The sequence below is a fragment of the Macrotis lagotis genome, chromosome 8, assembly GCF_037893015.1.
Source record: "Macrotis lagotis isolate mMagLag1 chromosome 8, bilby.v1.9.chrom.fasta, whole genome shotgun sequence".
Lineage (NCBI taxonomy): Eukaryota > Metazoa > Chordata > Mammalia > Peramelemorphia > Peramelidae > Macrotis > Macrotis lagotis.
The window spans coordinates 13,639,239-13,658,873 of NC_133665.1; the positions used below are offsets into that span (position 1 = coordinate 13,639,239).

Genomic DNA, 19,635 nt, shown 5'->3' on the forward strand with positions numbered 1-19,635 from the left:
ATTGATTTTTTAAAAAATATTTTTATTCTGAAGTTGAACACCAAAACAATACCATTTCCAAATATACAACAGAACACAAAAAGTGAGTTGCATATAAAACTTGGTAGCCATTTCATACCCTTTGTTCTTAATAAAAAAAAAAACTGGACTAATTTCCATATGTTCCTGTTCTCTTTTTCATTTTGAAAAATATTTCAGTGGCTCTGTTTTTTACATTAGTATTATTAAACTTCCCCTTCCTCTTGTCCTGCCTAATTAAAAACATGGGCGAAAAGAACTGTTAACAAATATCTATAATCAAAGAAAACAAATCTACACAGTGACAGGGTTTTGCAAATGTATGTCAGTTCTCTCTTTGAATCCAGCACCTCTCAGTCAGCTGAGGTTAAGGGCTTCTTCATAGGTCTACCAGAGACTTTAACCAGAGTTCTTAAGTCTTTCAGAGAAATATTATAAAATTATAAGAATAGTCCTTTGTCCCCAAAGAAGACTACTGTGCCTACTTTTTTGCAGAGGTCAGAGATTCATTGAATATTGGATTTTCGCGCATGCGCGCGTGCATGTGTGCGTGTGTGTGTGTGTGAAATCATATTTTTTTGCTATATGGATCAGTTTTGCTTAGTTTATTTCTTCCTCTTAAAAATTATTTGTTATATGATATGACTATCTGAGAGAGAAGCGAGAGGCATACAGGGGAATTTAGGCTATATGAAAACAAAAAATAAAAATATCTTTTTTTAAAAGAAAGGCTTTTGCATTAAAGATCCATTTTTCTCCCCTGTAGGAATATTCTCAGCTTTTCAGGGTAAGTTGTTCTTGGTTATAAGCCTCTATCTTTTGTCTTTGGGGATATTGTATTGTATTAAAAGATCATCTTTTACATATGATAAAAGCTGCTAGGTGTTATTGATCTTAATCTGTTGGACTTTTGTACTTGAACTGCTTCATTCTCAATGCTTGTATTTTTGCTTTGAGGTAGGAGTTCGGAATTTTGGCTATAACATTTATGGGGCTATTTCTATTGAAGCTTCTTTCTATAACTCATTTCTTTCTGTCTTTACTATGCTCTCTTGTTCTGACATTTCTTCTATCTTGTCAAGTTGTTGATTTCTGTTTTTAATTTATTCTAATTATCAAGGACCTCATTCCTTGGGGAAGGTTTAACACTTTCTGTTCTAAACTATTCCCATTCTTAACTTTCATTTCATTTTTTAATCTCTGTAGTTCTTCCTAAGATGGATTTTGGCCATCTCTGGATCTACAATAATACTTTATGGTAGTGGGTGGTTTGGGCTTTTTGTTTTTGAGTTTTTTTTCCCAGGCAGAAAATACCTGAATTGCATTGTTATGGACGTGAAATGGTTTGACTATTTTGGAAAACCGTTTGGAATTATGCAAATTAAGAGGCCAAAATGACCATAACCTTTGACTCAAAGATTCTGCTACTAGGTTTATGCCCAAAGGAAGCCAATTATTTTAATAATTAGTTAATTTTTCAGGCATTTATTATCTCACCCTTCCACTTCAGACTTAGTTCCTGAACTGAGTCTTTGTGCTGTATTCCTGGGTTTGCTATTTGGCTCTACTTGGTCTTAGCCAGAATGACCTGGATTTTTATGCTGACTGAAGGTTAGATCTTTGAAGTTCAGACAGTTTAATCTTTAGAGCCCTTTATGATATCTCACCACAGACTGCTAGTGATCTTCAAGCTCTGGGGTTTCTTTCTTCTTAGCACTACTACTCAGCATTGGTTGTGGCAGTTTCTAGTAGCTTCCATGGTCCTTGCTGTGGGTTTCTGATGGCACTGGTTCTCTATACCTGTTGCCCTTCAGCATCCAAGAGACCTTCAAGCTTCTTTCATCCCTAGAATCATAATTTGAAATCAACATTTTTATTTCCCTAAGGCCCACATTGATGTTACTGCCAGTCCTATTTTTTTTTTTACTACCTTTGGATTTCTGATTGGTTTTGGAATTTTTTTGCAATTCTAAGGTGGAAGAAGTCATTTACCGTAGAGTATCATTGGATTTCTTGATCATTTTTATCTTGCTTGCTTTAAAAATTTTTGCTACTGTTAGATGTGAAATGTCTGTATTTGCCTAGCACCCAAATTCCACCTTAGAATTGTACAAAAGTCGATTGGAAGCCCACTAACAGTAAGAAAGAGGTATGCTAATAAATTAGTGTTGACCCAGGGAAGCAAAATAGTAGCTGGAATCACAAAAAGCAACTAATGTAGTATAAAGAGCTCTGTGTGTCTAGAGGGCAAGATTGAACCTAATGAATTAATATTTTTATTGCTGCTGTTGTTTCTTCAAGTAAGTAAGCAATTATTACATGCCTACTGTGTCCCAACCACTCTCCCAAGCAATAAGGATATAAAAAAAAGGTAAAAATAACCCTTGTGCCCTTAAGAAATTTATATTTTGTTTTGTTTTTGTTTTAAAAAATTTTTGAAGTCCAAATTCTCTCCCTTTCTTCTTTCTTTCCCCTACTCATTGGTAAGGCAGGAAATATATCAGTTTTATATATGAAGTCATTCAAAGCATCCTAGCCATGTTGGGGGAAAAAGCAAGGAAAAGGTAAAAAAAAAATTATGCATCAATCTGTACCCAGAGTTCATCAATTCTCTGCCTTTGGAGGAGGATAGCATTTTTTATCATGGGTCCTTTGAAATTGTCTTGGATTGTTGTTATGATCATAGTAGCAAAGTCTTTCATAGTGCTCTTTAGCTAAGTTTGGAAAAGTTTCTTTTATTGTTTAAATGGCAAAATTAAATTATTGGAATATTTCCATAGTATTCCTCATTCTTTTTAATTTTTTTAAGGCTTTTTAAAATATGACAAACATTCCTAATAAGTTTATTTTATAAGACATTTATAAAATTCCTTATAAATGTCAAAATGCCTTGGAATAATATGCTTTGGTTTAGGGCCAAGGTAGTATATGTATTTAATGCTGGTAGTAAACTTATTTTTGCTTATTAGTGTTTGAAAGTTTGGGAATTTTTTTTTTGGTATGTTCAAGGGATATTGCAGGTATTTGTCAAAGAACTATATTGACCTTTAGTTATATTTACTCAGTATTTCTTTAACTCTTAGGATGTCAACTAATTTAAAGGTTATCAAGAAAGTTTAAAAGCATTTATCAATAAAGATATGGCATATAGCACCAAAATCAAATTTTTTTCTTTACATTTTTCTGCTAGATATCAAAAATACCAAGGGTGATTTCAGAATTTTAAAGTATTTTTATAGTATATAGTTATATTGCTATAATATATAATACTAATATTACTATTATTGAGATTTGATAATAACATTTTACCATTCTCAAGCTGGATAACAGAACCATGTCCTTATTCACACCACATTATATCCAAACTTTGGGTAAAACATCATATGTGTTCCTTATGCAGTCTATTTGGGAAGGCGGCATAGTATAGAGGAAAAAGTAGTAGATTTGGAAACAGAGGACCTACATGTACATACCTGCTCTGCTATTATTTGGAGTGACCTTTAACAAACTATAGAACTCATTCCCATTAAAAAGACTAGAACGTCAAGGAATAAAGGGAACTTTACTTAAAATGATAAATGGTATTTATCTAAAACCATCAGCAAGTATTATCTGTGATGGGGCTAGGCTAGAATCCTTCCCAGTAAGATCAGGGGTGAAGCATGGATGCCCATTATCATCAGTATTATTCAGTACCATACTGGAAATGTTAGCTATGGCAATGAAGAAAAAGAAATTGAAGGAATAGCAATAAGAAAACAAAACTATTACTCTTTTCAGATGATGTGATATTATTCTTGAAGAATTTTAGAGAGTCAGAAATAATAATTTTAGCAAAGTTGGAGGATATAAAACAAACCCACATAAATCATTAACATTTCTATATACTATACCAACTCCAGCAGCAAGACAGAGAAATTCTATTTAAAATAACTGTAGACAATATAAAATATTGGGAAGACTAGTTGCCAGAATAAACCCAGGAACTATATGAATATAGTTAAAAAATACTTTTCACACAAATAAAGTCAGATCCAAACAACTGGAAGAATATTAATAGTTCATGGGTAGATATCTAGAATATGAAAAAGTGACAATTGTGCCTACCACACCAAAATGACAAAAATTATTTTATAGAACTAGAAAAAATAATAACAATCTGGAAGAACAAAATATCAATCAAGGGAATTAATGGAAAAAAATTTGAAGGAAGGTGGCTTAGACTACCATATCTTATTATTACAAAGCAATAATCATTAATACAATCAAGAACTGTCTAAGAAATAGAGTGGTTAAAAAAAGTGTTAGAATAGATTAGGTACAACAGTAGGAAAAGGACCATAGTTATCTATAGTGTTTGATAAACCACAAAATCCAAGCTTTTGGGACAAGAACTCGTATTTGGCAAAAACTGCTGAAAAAAACTGAAAAACAGTTTGGCAGAAACTAGGTATACTAAGATACGGTCAAAATGAGTACATGATTTAGACACAAAAGGTGATACAAGCAAATTAAGGAAGCTTGAAATAGTTTACTATAGTCAGATCTATAGATAAGGGAGGGATTTATTACCAAATGAAATAGAGAGCATTACCAGATATAAAATAGATGATTTTGATTACATTAAATTAAAATGTTTTTGTACAAATAAAACTAATGCAACCAAGATAAACAGAAAGCAGAAAACTGGTGCAAAATTTTGTAGGCAAGTTTCTCTGATAAAAAGCTTTATCTTTCAAATATACAGATAACTGAGTCAAATTTATATTAATACAAATGCAAATTAAAACAACTCTGAGGTACTTCCTCACCCCTATTAGATTGACCACTAGGATAAAAAAAAGAAAAATAACAAATGTTGGAGGAACTGTGGGAAAATTAGAACACTAAAACATGGTTGATGGAGTTGTCAACTAATCTCTCCTTTCTGTGAAATTTGGAACTATTCCCAAAGAACCAAAAAAACTGACTTTTGTCCCGACAATACCATTCCTAGGTCTGTTTCAAAGAGATTTTTTTTTAAATAGTTTTGTTTTGTTTTGTTTTGTTTGTGTGGTAGCAAATAATTTGAAATTGAAGGGATGCCCATTAATTGAGGAATTACTGAACAAATTGTAATATGCAATTGTGAGAATATTATTAAAATGATGAGAAGGATGCTTTCAGGAAAACCTGGAAAGACTTTAAATGAACTGATAACAAAGTAAAGTGAGAAAAACTAGGAGAACATTGTAACAGTAACTGCTATATTGTAAACTACATGACTTAGCTATTTCCAGCAAGACATGGACCCAGTACAATTCTGAAAAATGACCTCGAGAGAAAGAATGATGAAATCAAAAAGCAGATAAAGTAAACTGTCATTTTATTTCTTCATTTTTGTTTTTTGGGGGGGGTTGTATTTCCTTTTACAACATGACTACTATGAAATTATATTTTGGATGACTCCACATTTATAACCTTTATCAAATTGCTTGCCTTCTCAATAATGGGAGACGAGAAGGGAGGGTTAAAGAAATTGGAACGCAAAATTATAAAAAAATGAATGTTAAAAAAATTTTTACATGTAATTGGGAAAAATAAAATAATAAAATAAAACATAGTTTAAAAAAAGAAGCATCTTGCGTCAGGACTTTAACTTTTTTTTTTCTAGGTGAGTTCAAAGGGAAAAAGACAAAAGAATTTGCCTTGATCCCTCATGAGGGAATGACTGGGTACATAGGCAAACTTCAAAGGCACATGTTCATAGTGTATATTGTTGATCATAGAAAACTTCACCAGCACTGGTTAGCAGTCTGCTGTCCTCATATTTGTGCTTTTTAATATTCATATTATCTGATATCCTTAAATTTGATTCTTTCTTTTAAGAGTTTGTGTAAGAAACAGGAAGTGTAATGAGATATTTTATTTTTTTTAAATATTCCTGGAAATAATTCCCGTTTGTTGTTAATAGTGAAACCAGATGTTTTACCCAAAAGATCACATTTTGAGCCAAATTCAGCACACATTTTGCATTTTGAGTTTTCACTTTTTAAAGAAATGGCTTGTAATAAAACATATAGGATTCTATTTTCACATATTCAGGCCAGTATCTTGCTTAAGTTTTTCACTTAAGTTTCTCCTTTTATACTTCTGGATTATTATGCTGTTGACTTGAAAATGAGGTTTCTGTTTTATGAAAATTTGATAGAGTTTTTCCTCCATTACATACAAAGGCCGAATATTTTTTCTGCATTCTTAAACTGAAATAACTTGTCAGGGGCCACCCACATCTTGTACTCTGTAACATACTAAGGCAGCTCTGTCAAGATCAGTCTTTACCAGACTAATAGACTGCCTTCTGTGGGGGGTGGGGGGAGGGAAGCAAGATTAGGGGGGGAAAATTGTAAAATTCAAAATAAATAAATTTTAAAAAAAAGATCACTCTTTACCAACCATAAATGCATAGGTTCCATTAGAACTTTTGGGAGTGATAATTGCTTGATGGGATTATGTTATTTTCTCTGTTTCTTGAACATCTTTATGTAGGTACATTTTAAACCTCTAAAAAAAAAAGCAACAGTACTACTTAAGCCTTTCCTTAGAAGAGCTCAAAACACAAGGTTGACCTTTTAAATTTCTTTTAAACTTCTTGATACTCACTTAGGAAATTAGCTAATGGGATTTATCTTTCTGCAAACCAGAGAATATTGGAGAAAAATATTTTCTTGTCTATCCTTTTAGCATAGTATAGAAAAATCAAATGATTAGATTTCAAATTCTGACCCCCCTATTTCCTAGCTGTGTCTGTAGCCATTTAACTTCTTCAGGCCTCAATTTCAGTTATAAATTAGACATAATAATATTTGTACTGTCTACCTCAAGCAAGGGTTCATGAGAAAAATTATACCAATATTTAAATGAGAACTTTTATTATTTATAATGTTAGAACTAGAAGAGACTATGAAGTCTACATGACCAAATCTCTCATTTTAGAGTGCTATTAATTTGAATTTTAAAATCTTTTTACCACAGAAGTATAGTGAAATGGATTACAATGCCCTCATATTCTTACTCTTGATAAACCTCTAATATGATAATGGGGGCAAAATGGGATTGGTGAGCCCATTGTTTTTTTTTATTTACTTTTTAAAAAATTTTATACATTACTAAAATAGTCTTGTAAGAGTAAACAATCCTCCTTCCCCCCACAAAAAAAAAATCTCACGAGAAATAAGGTAAAAGAAAGAGAAAAGAAATGTACTTTGTGTTCTGATACCATCAGCTCTGTCTTGTGGTGGGTCACATTCTTTATCATAAGTCCATCAGAGAAGTTACTTCCACAGTTGATGTTGCTGATTGTAATTCCCTCCATCCATTTCTCCCCACTACCAATTATTATATTTTCTCTCTCCTTTCACTCTGTCCCTCATCAAAAGTGTGCTGTGGGACAGCTGAGTGGCATAGTAGACATAGCACCAGTCCTGGAGCCAAGAGGCCCCAAGTCAACATCCCACCCCAGAGCAGCGACCACCCAGCCCTATGGTCTCAGACAGACTACCCAATCCCAGCACCTTGCAAAAAGTAAAAAAAAGAAAATGTATGATATCTGACTATCCTCTCCCATGACCCTCTCCTCTAATCCCCTATCTCCTCCTTCCCTTCCCCTCCCCATCCCCTTTCTCTTTTTCTGGAGTTCTGTGCCCTATTAATTGTGTGTGTGTGTGTGTGTGTGTGTGTGTGTGTGTGTGTGTGTGTGTGTTGTTTCTAAGCTATTTCCAATGAGAATGATGGAGCCATCATTCCCCTTCATCTTCCCCCCTTCCATTCCATTGCAAAAGTTATTTCTTGACTCTTTTATATGAAATATCTTAGTCTATTCTACCTCTCCTTTCCTTTCTCCCAGTACATTTCCTATTAAACCTTCAACTTCAGCTCTCTCCTGTGCATTGTCTACATATGCTTCTTCTAACTGCTCTAATAAATGAGAAGGTTTATATGGGTATAATCAGTATCATCTTCCCATGCAGGAATACATACAGTACATCATCATTAAATCTCTCATAATTTACCCTTCTCGTCCACTTTCTGTACTTCACTGAGTCCTGCACTTGAAGATCAAACTTTCTGTTCAGCTGGATTGTTTCAACAGGAACATTTAAAATTCCCCTGTTTCATGGAATGTCCATCTTTTCCCCTGGAAGAAGATGTTCAGTTTTGCTGAGTAGATGATTCTTGGTTGCATTCCAAGCTCTTTTGCCTTCCAGAATATGATATATTCCAAGCCCTATGAGCCCTTAATGTGGATGCTGCTAAGTCCTGAGTAATCCTGACTGCAGCACCATAATATTTGAATTGTTTTGTTTTGACTGCTTGTAATATTTTCTCTTAGACTTGGGAGTTCTGGAACTTGCCTATAATATTCCTGGGAGTTGTTTTTTTGGGATCTCTTTCAGGAGGATATTGGTAGATTCTCTCAATTTCTATTTTTCCCTCTGCTTCTAGGATATTAGGGCAATTTTCCTGTAGAAATTCTTTAAAAATTAAGTCAAGGCTTTTTTCCTTATCATGACTTACAGATAGCCCAATAAATTTTAAATTATCCCTCCTGGATCTGTTTTCCAGATCTGTTGTTTTTTTCAATAAGATATTTCACATTTTCTTCTAGTTTTTCATTCTTTTGATATTATTTTATTGTGTCTTGATTCCTCTTGAAGTCATCAGCTTCCTTTAGCTCCATTCTACATTTGAAAGATTTGTTTTCTTCAGAGAGCTTTTGGGGTGGTTAGGTGGCGCAGTGGATAGAGCACCAGCCCTGGAGTCAGGAGTACCTGAGTTCAATTCCGGCCTCAGACATTTAATAATTACCTAGCTGTGTGGCCTTGGGCAAGCCACTTAACCCCATTTGCCTTGAAAAAAACCTAAAAAAACAAAAAAACAAACAAAAAAAACAAAGTTTTCTTATCTCCTTTTCCATCTGGCCAATTCTGCTTTTCAAGGTATTTTTCTGCTCATTAACTTTTTTGTTTTTTTCATTTGACTAAACTAGTTTTGTTTTTTTGTTTTTGTTTTTAGGTTTTTGCAAGGCAAATGGGGTTAAGTGACTTGCCCAAGGCCACACAGCTAGGTAATTATTAAATGTCTGAGGCCGGATTTGAACCCAGGTACTCCTGACTCCAGGTCTGGTGCTTTATCCACTGCGCCACCTAGCCGCCCCCTAAACTAGTTTTTAATGTTATTTTCTTCAGCATTTTTTCGGATCTCCTTGACTAAGCTGTTAACTTAGTTTTCATGCTTTTCCTGTGTCTCCCTTATTTCTCTTCCCAAGTTTTCCTCTACCTCCCTCACTTGATTTTCAAAATCTTTTTTGATTTCTGCAATAGCCTGAGCCCAACTTCTATATTTCTTGGAGGATTTAGATGCAGAAGCTGGAACTTTCTCATCTTCTGAGTGTGTGTAATGGTCCTCCAGGAGACCAAAGTAATTATCTATGGTCAGGTTCCTTTTTTTTTCTGTTTACTCATTTCTCCAGCCTGTGCCTGGTTTGGGGTGCTTCCTGAACTTTTGAGACCCCTGCAAGGACCTCAGTATGTGAGACTGACTGCATTCCTGCCTCTGCTTTGTGGATGGCTATGGGGGGGGGGGGGGCTCCCAGACTGCAACCAGGGTCTGATTATGGAAAAAGCACAAGAGTCCTGTCCCAGGGCCAGAGGAGAGACCTTGACAGTCTCCCCCCCACCCCCTTAGCTAACGGACTGAGCACTCTGGTCGCAGCTGCCAGGCCGCTCGCTGGAGGGTGGCTCTGTGCACCTGCTTCTGTTTCTGGGAACTGGGCTGCACTAAGGGCTGCATCTATGCTGATGGCTGTGACTGTGCTGAGAGACATACTGACTCACTCTCACTCTGGCAGAGGTTTCCCTGATGATCTTTGAAGTTGTGCTGGGTTGCCGAGTTAGGAAACTGCTTCTGCCGCCAGGAGCTGGTGCTCACCATGACCCAGGCATCTAGGCACCCAGTGGACTGTTCTGGGAAGACTGGAGCTCCTTCACTCGGGTGCAATAATCCTGGTTGTGCTGCCACCCCCTCCACCCCCAAGATTTGCCTCACAGGATCTTTCTGTGGGTTCTGTCTCTTGAAAATTTAGCTAGGGCCATAATTTTAAGGGTTTTTTGGATTATTTTTGAGAGAGCTTCTGGGAAAGGCTGTTCTCATCCCTCCATCTTGACTCCGCCCCCAAGTCCATTGATTTTTAGTTTTGGAGAAGAGATTATCTGCATGAACATTAACTATGATCATTAATACTAGAAGACCATTATTAACTGCTGAGAACTCTGCATATGAAAAGAGCAGGATTTCCATATGAACAACTTTTTTTTTTAAGGAGGTAAAAATAAAGCTTCACTGCTAAAGAACTTTAATGCCTTTTTCCTTCATTAAAAGTTTTTGTTGACTATAAAAGTAAAATCTAGGATGTGATTTTTTGGGGGTGAATATGGATGAGGATAGCAAGAGGAGCCTAAAAAACCTTTGGCCTGTATAAAAATTAATTATTTTATACATAGTCACCTCCTGTTTACTGCTTATCTTAATTGTGGATAGCAGACCACTTACAGCTTTTTCTCTGTTCTTACTGTTTTCCTTCCTGAGACTGAATGACTGCTGGCCAAATACATTCTTTTCAGGTATAGGTTGAACTAGATGGCTACTCAATTCCTTTCCAGGAGCAAATTCTGTGACTCTTCTTGGCTATTTTAATGCTGTGCTAGAGAATTGACCAAACAATGGAAAGAAAAGTAAACTGAAATCATTCAACACCCCCAAAGGAAATGATATGAGGTAGAAAGTTAAAAATCTTGCCCAAATAGAATTAATTTATTTTTTATCCTTACTTTGTCCTCCTTTAATATTCTCATGTGTTAATTCTGGTCGATTGAAAGTAAACAAAGGAGGGCAGCTAAATGTCACAGTGGATAGAGTACTGGCCCTGGAGTAAGTTGGACCTGAGTTCAAATCCAACTCAGATACTTAATTACCTAGCTGTGTGACCTTTAGCAAGTCACTTAACCCCATTACCTTGCAAAAAAAAAGTAAGGAAAGAAGATGGACTCAAGTTGCAGAATGAGTCATCTATTTTTAGATATAGCTAATTCAGAAATTTGCTTTGGTTGACTGTTTTTGTTTTTATTTTTTAAAGTTTTAATTGATGTCCTCAGTTTCTGACTTTGTCTTAGTTTCCCCAAGTATTCTTTCTTCTCCCAGAAAGCCATTCCATATTTTATTTTTTTTATTTTTTATTTTTTTAGGTTTTTGCAAGGCAAATGGGGTTAAGTGTCTTGCCCAAGGCCACACATTATTAAGTGTCTGAGACCAGATTTGAACCCAGGTACTCCTGACTCCAGGACCGGTGCTTTATCCACTGCACCACTTAGCCACCCCTACAAATAGTATTTTTTAAAGAGAAAAAAAAATCAGCATATGTCATCAATACATTGAAAAAGTCCAAAAATATATGCAATTTCTAATGCCTTTAGGCTTCTTACTTCCACAAAAGAGTTAGTCAAGGGTATCTTTTGTTATTTCTTCATCTGAGTCCTGCTTGATCTTATAATTTTGCTATATTTACATTTATTATTGTTCTTTCCATTTATATTGTGGTATATATATATATATATATAATATATATTTTATATATATATATGTTGTTTTCTTTACTCTGCTTACTTTGCTCTGCATCAGTTCATGTACAACTTTACCTGCTTCTCTGTATTCATTTCATTACCTATATCATTTCTTATAGCATATAAATATTCCATGTACTATAATAATTCATGTATTCAGGAGCTATAATTTGTTTAGTCATTCTCCAGTTGATGTATATTCAGTCTGTTTCTAATGCTTTGCTATCACAAAAAGTGCTGCTTTAAGGCTATGCATATTTGTTTATAAGATTTTTTGGAGTTTTTCAATGGATGTAAGAGGGGGAGAAAATTTGAATTTTGTTCACTGAAAAATTGAAATATATTTTTAAAAGCGCAGTTGAGAGTGTTCTCACTTTGCATCCATGTTGAGCAAAGATTATTTCCTCTTGCCATGAAAACCCTGGTTATCCAGATATAACCTATGTCAGAAAAGTGAGATAAAAGGGATAGTGGGTGGATGATGTATCAAGTTATAATATTTGGTCTTTCTGCATTACTTTTATATGTAATTTTAAATGAATGACAGTGCAGTTTTAGTGTTTCTATTTTCTTGCATATTTCTTTAGGCAATTCGAGTTTTTTTCATGTATCGCTCGCTATCACTACAACTTCGAGATGAACCAGAGACTCAGTTACCACTGACAAGAGAAGAGGACCTAATAAAAACAGATGATGTCCTGGATCTGAGTAAGTAACTCTTCTTTATTAATAATAACTGTGGAGAAACCTGACTACATGCTTTACAGGTGCTAAATAAATAAACATTTGAACTTTGTCTTTCTATATGGTAATTTTAATAATCATACTACATCTATATGATGGTTACTTTAATTTGAAGAAAGTTTACTGAATTTTTCTCTATTTTGAGATCATGTTGTAATGCTTCCTTTTATTTTTAACTCCTGAATATTTCAGTAGTTTATTCTTTTTTATATACTGCAGAGTAGAACATCAACTAATAATGCCAATTAGTTTCTCTGATTCATATTTCTGTTTTCAACTTGTTAACTATTTTTATTTTCTTTGCTTATATCTGTTCTTTTTTCCTTTTCTTAGAAACTTGGACAATTCAATCCTCTTGTCTTTTCCCTTTACCTTTTCACTATTTTCATCTCTAATAGATGATAATTTAGATTTCTTCAAGGGAATTAGTAAATATGGATGGATTATGTTGCTTAGTTTGACTGTGTTGTGACAGTAAAGTCATTACATGTCAGAAAACATACTGGCAAATACACTTTTTCTTCAACTTTACTGAAATAAATGTTCAAAATATTTTGTTTACTACTTTTAATTGATTAGCTGGCTAGTTGGAATCATTTCACTGAGCTTTTTGTTATATTCTCCCAATTTTTCCAAATGATCTACTGAATGAAAGTTTGTTAAGGCAATAAAAACAAAAACGAGGGTTGTGGCAAGATTCAGGGAGACTACAGTCTGTTTGGTACTATGTTCTTCTCAAATAATTACTTGAAGCAGTTTGAAAGTAAGAAGTAGAAAAAGACTTTTCTTGATTAACCATAAAATAAATGTACAATTTAGTTCTGATTCCTTAACCTTGAATATAATTTTGAGTAAGACTGACAAATTTTAAATCATCCCTTAAGATGTCCTTCCCCCTTCCCTTCCCAGTTTCTTACCACATTTTTTAACTTCTTAGTGATCTTAGTGCTGAAAATTGTGCAACTTGGTGATCATTCAATATGAATACACTAAATAGCACATGATAACCATAGTACATTGCAACAGATAATTTTTTCATACATTTTCTTGTTTTCATCTCCATCCCATTAGTTAATTTTTTTTTAGTTTTGATGGAGTAAAGAGTTGATTGATGAAAGGTGTGAGTCAAATATTTTATCCAACTACATTATGAATTAAATATAATATTCTATATAAATATACTGTAATACTAAATATAATCAAACCTCTTAGAAAATGAAGGTGAAAGTAAGACAGTTCCAAATAAAATGGACCTTTTGGAGCATTCAGGTTCGAGAACTAAAAAGAGAGTTGCTTAAGTAATAGAAGAGTAAGCTGGGTTAGTTAAAATGAAATTTGAGAGGCAAATGTATATGTGGCATTTGCAGTGCAAGTGCATGTGGCCATTGTGGCTTTTGTGGATAATATTTTCCCCATTTTGTTGTTTTCTCTTTGAAGATAATACAATGCAGTTTGATTCGTCTGTTTTAAAATATATTCAGCTGGGGAAATAGCATTAAAATAACAAGATATAACAGCCACTTTAATTATTCATACACACTTAACAAGATTTCATTAACATAAAATTGACCTTTTAAAGTATTAAAGCTTTAGTGTTTGAAGGGGCAGCTAGGTGACAATGGATAGAGCACGGGCCCTGGAGTCAGGAGTACCTGAGTTCAAATCTGGTCTCAGACACTTAATTACCCAGCTGTGTGACCTTGGGCAAGCCACTTTAACCCCATTGCCTTGCAAAAACTTTAAAAAAATAAAAAAGCTTTAGAGTTCGAGACAATTGTATTGGCCAGACTTTTTAAGGAGGCCTAATTATGACTAAAATGAATTTTTACATACACTTGTGTTTTGTTATATTGTTGTCATTCACAAATTCTACTAACATAGTTCCCACAAAATTTGAAATAATTTTTAAAATTTTGTTTTTGTTCAAATGGAATATTGCACAAAGATTTTTTAAAATTCACATAGAATATATAGAATATAGATTCTATTTTAATTTTTGCCAATTAACCATTCTAATATTAATTAATTTTTATATTATTACTGTTCTGCCTGCATATGTTCTTTCTTCTCCTTCCTTGAAACTAGGGCTATATGCTATTCTAATCAGAAAGAGGATCATGTTTGAATTAAGCTGCCAATTCTCTAAGGGAATGATAACATGAAATTAACATCATTTCCCCTCTCTCTATGAATGACACTTCTCAGAGTGTTTGATGCATAATATTGCTGGCCCTTTTTCAGAAATGAAGTAGAAATATGGAGAAATGAAATTTTGTCTTATAAACTGACTGGAAATGTGATTATAATACAGCTGCCAGTTTTGTTTAAATGGATTTTCTTAAAGTAAATCAAATGTATTAGTTTGTACTTTTAAAGCAGGATGATGTAGTTGTTTCCTGCTTATTGATTATTTGATTGGTACCTGTCTGCTGCAACTTTTTTTCAGTAATGCTCATTGATGTGCTTTAATGTATATTCCTGTAATCTTTCCACATTTTTACAAACTTATTATCATAATTGAGGTACTTTAAGGATGTGTTCTAATTGAAATAATATGGTCACATGTATCCCTTTTTTTATGTACTAGAGTAAGCCTAGAACATTTCACTGAGAAAAGATAAAAAACCATTTTTTTCCTCTAACTGACTTACTATATTTAGTTTGTGTTTGGGAACTTTTAAAAAAGCATTTGGGGGCAGCTAGGTGGTACAGTGGATAGAGCACCAGCCCTGGAGTCAGGAATACCTGAGTTCAAATATGGCCTCAAGACACTTAATAATTACCTAGCTGTGTGGCCTTGGGCAAGCCACTTAACCCTATTTGCCTTGCAAAAACCTTAAAAAAAAAGGAATTTGGAAAGAAAGTGTTAAACTTTTTTTGAGTTATGTTTACTATCAGTCAAAGGCCATGTGATAATTTTCCCTAAGATGGGTTTGTTGACTTTATATTTGTTCAGTTTTTATTGTTCTTAGTTATTTAAAAATTTTACTGAGGCAGAAGTAATTTCCTATAAACACTCACCTGTATTCATTTGTTTCTGACCAATTTAATATTTTTCATAGTATATAATTATAGTATATAGTATAGTATATAATTAGAGCTCACCTTATGTGAACTCTTTAACCATATCTGTGTTTTGAAATATTTTTCTTTTAATTGGTCTTGCCACTAAAAGATTGAATGAGCATCAGTGCTTTTTCCTTTTAAGAGTTTTGTGCTAATTATTGCTTTCTTCTCCCAATTCTCTTTCCTTTACCCCCTCTAGTTTTATCTGTCTTTTAAGAAATAGCTAAATTTTCTAAATTTGGAACCAAGGTTGTCATTTTCACTTTGACTTGAACAGAAATAAGAAATGAAATTTGGTTTTCATATCTATCCTTCTGTATTAACTATACATCAGAGGAATTGACCTCAGGCTATTAACACCTGACAAATATGTTCTATAATAAGGCAAAAGTTTCTTATCTATCTTTTAGGTGGATAAAGAAACCGAGTAGCAAGTTTTATGGCTTTTGTTCCTAAGACCATTTAAAAAAAATCCTATAGACAGATCTCGAATACTGGCATATTTGTAATATCTTTGAAGGCAATATGATCAAAAGTAAAAGAACTTCTCACCTAGAAATCAGGAAACCTGAGCTGGAACCTTGGTTCCTGTCACTAAAGACTGTGCCACATTTCAGGCTTCAGTTTTCTTATCTAGAAAATGACAGTCTTAACAACCCTTTTTGAAATCATACTGGCTCCCAGGGAGGTGATCAGCTCATTGAGGAGAATTCTGCAAGAATCTTACCAACAATGACTAAAAGAGAAAAACCTCCATGATTGTCACATGATAAACTATTCCCTTTAACTTTACAGAGATGAACAACAGAAACATCCTTGAATCCCTGGGTATGAAGATAATCTCTTCATGTTAAATAAGCTGGAAAATTTTGGTCAGCCCCCACATTGTAAATCTCAGCTAGAATAGAATTAGCATCAGGTGTTTTGCCAAATGACAGGAGCCTAATGGCAGGCAAAACCTCTTCTTCAGTTGGAGATTCAGTTTAGAATGGATTGACTTTTGAGATAAATGGTCAATGGCTTCTACATTGATTGATTACAGTCTGTTAAGAACACTATGGAAATGTTCTGCCCATCTTTCTTGTCATCATCTCTGTTCTTGTCCCTATCACTAATCAATGTGGCTCCATCAACACTGAGTAATTGAGACATACCATATGTCTTTGGCCCATAAGTAGCCTTCAGGGCATCATAAAAGCTCTTTGGATTATTATTATTACATAAAACTGAATTTCATCTGCCTTCTTAATGAACCAAGAATCTCTCTAAGCTTTATGGATACTTTACTTTTGATGGAAATAAATGCTACCTTCTTAGAAGTGAATGAACCATTCTGCTGGTAAACTTTTTGCCATTAGGCTCCTTTCATTTGGAGGTTTCATTTCACAGCTTCTGTATTTCCCCATCATTTCATCAAACCCACCCTGATGTTTGTGAATGTTTTGACCCCAATGAGCAAATGCAGTGCTGTACACCAAATCTCTGAAAGCTGCCCTCTCCTTTTTTCCTCCATTACAATAAATTGTTCCCACTCAGAAAGACACTCTAATCTCTTGACGTCAATTTTTTCTGGTAATCACTTTGCCTTGAGGCCACTGCTTCAGTTGGATGTGACTATTTAGCTTAGAGAAGCTGAGTCTGTGCTCAGTCCAGCACTCTGTACCCCTCATTAAGTTCAGCACTCTCACATCCTGTTTGTCTTTTTTCCTTCTTATCATGTAGGCTGTTAGATGCCAATGTTTGCTACAAGGTTGCATACAGGAAGTTTTATTGTCTTTAGATAAATGGAAGACAGTGTTTTTTGATGAGAAGGTTAAGAAATGCATGAGTCTTCAGTTAGTGGGTGACCACTGCTGTTGCTCTTTCCAACTCCATTCCTCCTAAGAACTCCTAAGAACATGCCTGTTAGTTTGAGCCCACTAGCATTAAAGAATTACCCAGAATTATAAGCTTGTCCTCATTTGGTGCATTGACGATAAGGATCTCTAGGTCTTCATAAAATTTTTCTTTGATTTCATCAGGGTTTGTCATGGTGGGAGTATAGATGCTGATTATGGTGGCATGATGTTTTCCTTCAAGTGGAAACCTCATTGTTATGAGCCTGTTTTTCTCTCCATTTGGCAGACACTCAAGTTTGTTGACTAGATTGGTTCTGATTGCAAAACATACCCCAGCTTTATGGTGTTTCTCTTTTACTACAGTCACTCCAGAAAAACATCCAGCTCCGACTTCAGTAAGCTGACCTTCATTTGCCAACTTTGTTTCACCCAGGGCTGCTATCTGGATGTGATCTCTTCTGAGTTCTTTTGCAACAAGAGTTTGTTTGTCTTTCAGGTCTATTGGATCTTGTGTTGTCTATGAATATGCAGACATTTCATGCACTGTTAGTGAGTGGAATCAATTTTAAAGAACTTTTTGTACAATTTTTTGTTTTGATGGCAGGGTAGGATCTCTGCCTGTTGTGGAAATCAGGCCAAGGCTGCTTAGACACCCAGGGGCTGCCAAATCCCACTGCTGCTTCCAGTGAGGACACAATCCTTTGATCTGGGTCACCTGTGTGTAGGGTTGTGACTACAACTCCCATTGTATCTGCACATGCTGCTTTTGGGTTGGAGAGGGGGGTTGTTTGTTTTTGCAAAGCAATGGGATTAAGTGACTTGCCCAAGGTCATAAAGCTAGGTAATTAGTGTCTGAGTCTAGATTTGAACTCAATCCTCCTCACACCAGGGCTGGTGCTCTATTCCACCACCTAGCTGCCCCTCCTGTACCTATTTTGGCCTTATCTTGGTATAGGTGTGAGATGTTGGCCCATGCCTAACTTTTGCCATACTGTCTTCCAGTTTTCCCAGCAGTTTTTATCAAAAGTGAGTTTTTATCCCATAAGCTGGAATCTTTAGGTTTATCAAGCAGTAGATTACTATAGTCATATACTGCTGTTTCTTTTATACTTAATCTATTCCACTAATCCATTACTCCATTTCCTGGCCAGTAACAAACAGTTTTGATGACTAATGCTTTATAATAAAATTTTAAATCTAGTATGTCTGGGCCCACCTTCCTTTGCATTTTTTAAATCATTCCTTCGATATTCTTAACCTTGTGTTCCTCCATATGAATTTAGTTACTATTTTTTCTAGCTCACTAAAGTAATTTTTTGGAAGTATAATCGGTTTGGCCCTAAGTAAGTAATTTAATTTAGTAGTATTGTCATTTTTCATTATATTAGCATGACCTATTGCCCACTTATTTAGATATGATTTTGTGTGACAAGTCTTTTATCTTTATTTTCATAGTTTCTGAGTCGGCCTTGGCAGGTCTACTCACAAATATTTTATGTTTTCTGGTGTTATTTTAAATGAGACTTCCATTTTTATTTCCTGCTGCTTTATCTCCTTACTATGATATAGAAATACTGAGGATTTATGTGAGTTTAGTTTATATCCTGCAACTTTGCTAAAGTTGCTAATTGTTTTCAGTAGTTTTTTAGGTGATTTTTCTAGGGTTCTCTAGGTATCTCATCATCTGCAAAGAGTGAGAGTTTTGTTTCTTCTTTACTAATTCTGATTACTTCAACATCTTGTTCTTCTCTTAGTGCTAAAGCTAATAGTTCTAATACATATTGAATAATAGTGGTGATAATGGGCATCCTTGTGACAGTCCTGATTTTATTGGGAAGATTTCTAGCCTATATATTACATAGAATGCTAGTTGATGGTTTTAGATAAATCTAATTTTAAGGAACATTCCATTTATTCCTATGTTTTCTAGTGTTTTTAGTAAGAATATGGGTGCTGTATTTTGTCAAAAGCTTTTCCAGCATCTATGGAGATAATCATATGATTTCTGTTAGGTTTCTTACTGATATGGTCAATTATATTGATAATTTTCCTAATATTGAACCAACCCTACTTTCCTGCTATAAATCTAGTTTGAGCATAGTGTATCCTAGTGACTTGCTGGAAGCACTTTTCTAATCTTTATTTAAAATTGTTGCATCCATATTCATTAGTGAAATTGGTCCATGATTTTTTCCCCTGTTTTGACTCTTCCTGGTTTGGATCAGTATTTTTTGGTGTCATAAAAGGAGTTTTGCAGACCTCCTTCTTCACTGTTTTTTCAATTGGTTCATATATAATTGGAACCATTCCTT

General features: G+C 34.5%; 1 protein-coding gene across 8 annotated transcripts in view; it reads left to right on the plus strand.

Annotated features, from left to right (window-relative positions):
* CLEC16A (C-type lectin domain containing 16A) overlaps positions 1-19,635 on the plus strand; it is a 254,369-nt gene that overhangs the window by 122,636 nt on the left and 112,098 nt on the right. For all 8 annotated transcript variants that reach the window (XM_074196407.1, XM_074196403.1, XM_074196405.1 and 5 more), the window contains one exon: positions 12,263-12,383. In XM_074196407.1, the coding sequence (XP_074052508.1) occupies positions 12,263-12,383 (121 nt within the window). The remainder of the gene's footprint in view (positions 1-12,262; positions 12,384-19,635) is intronic.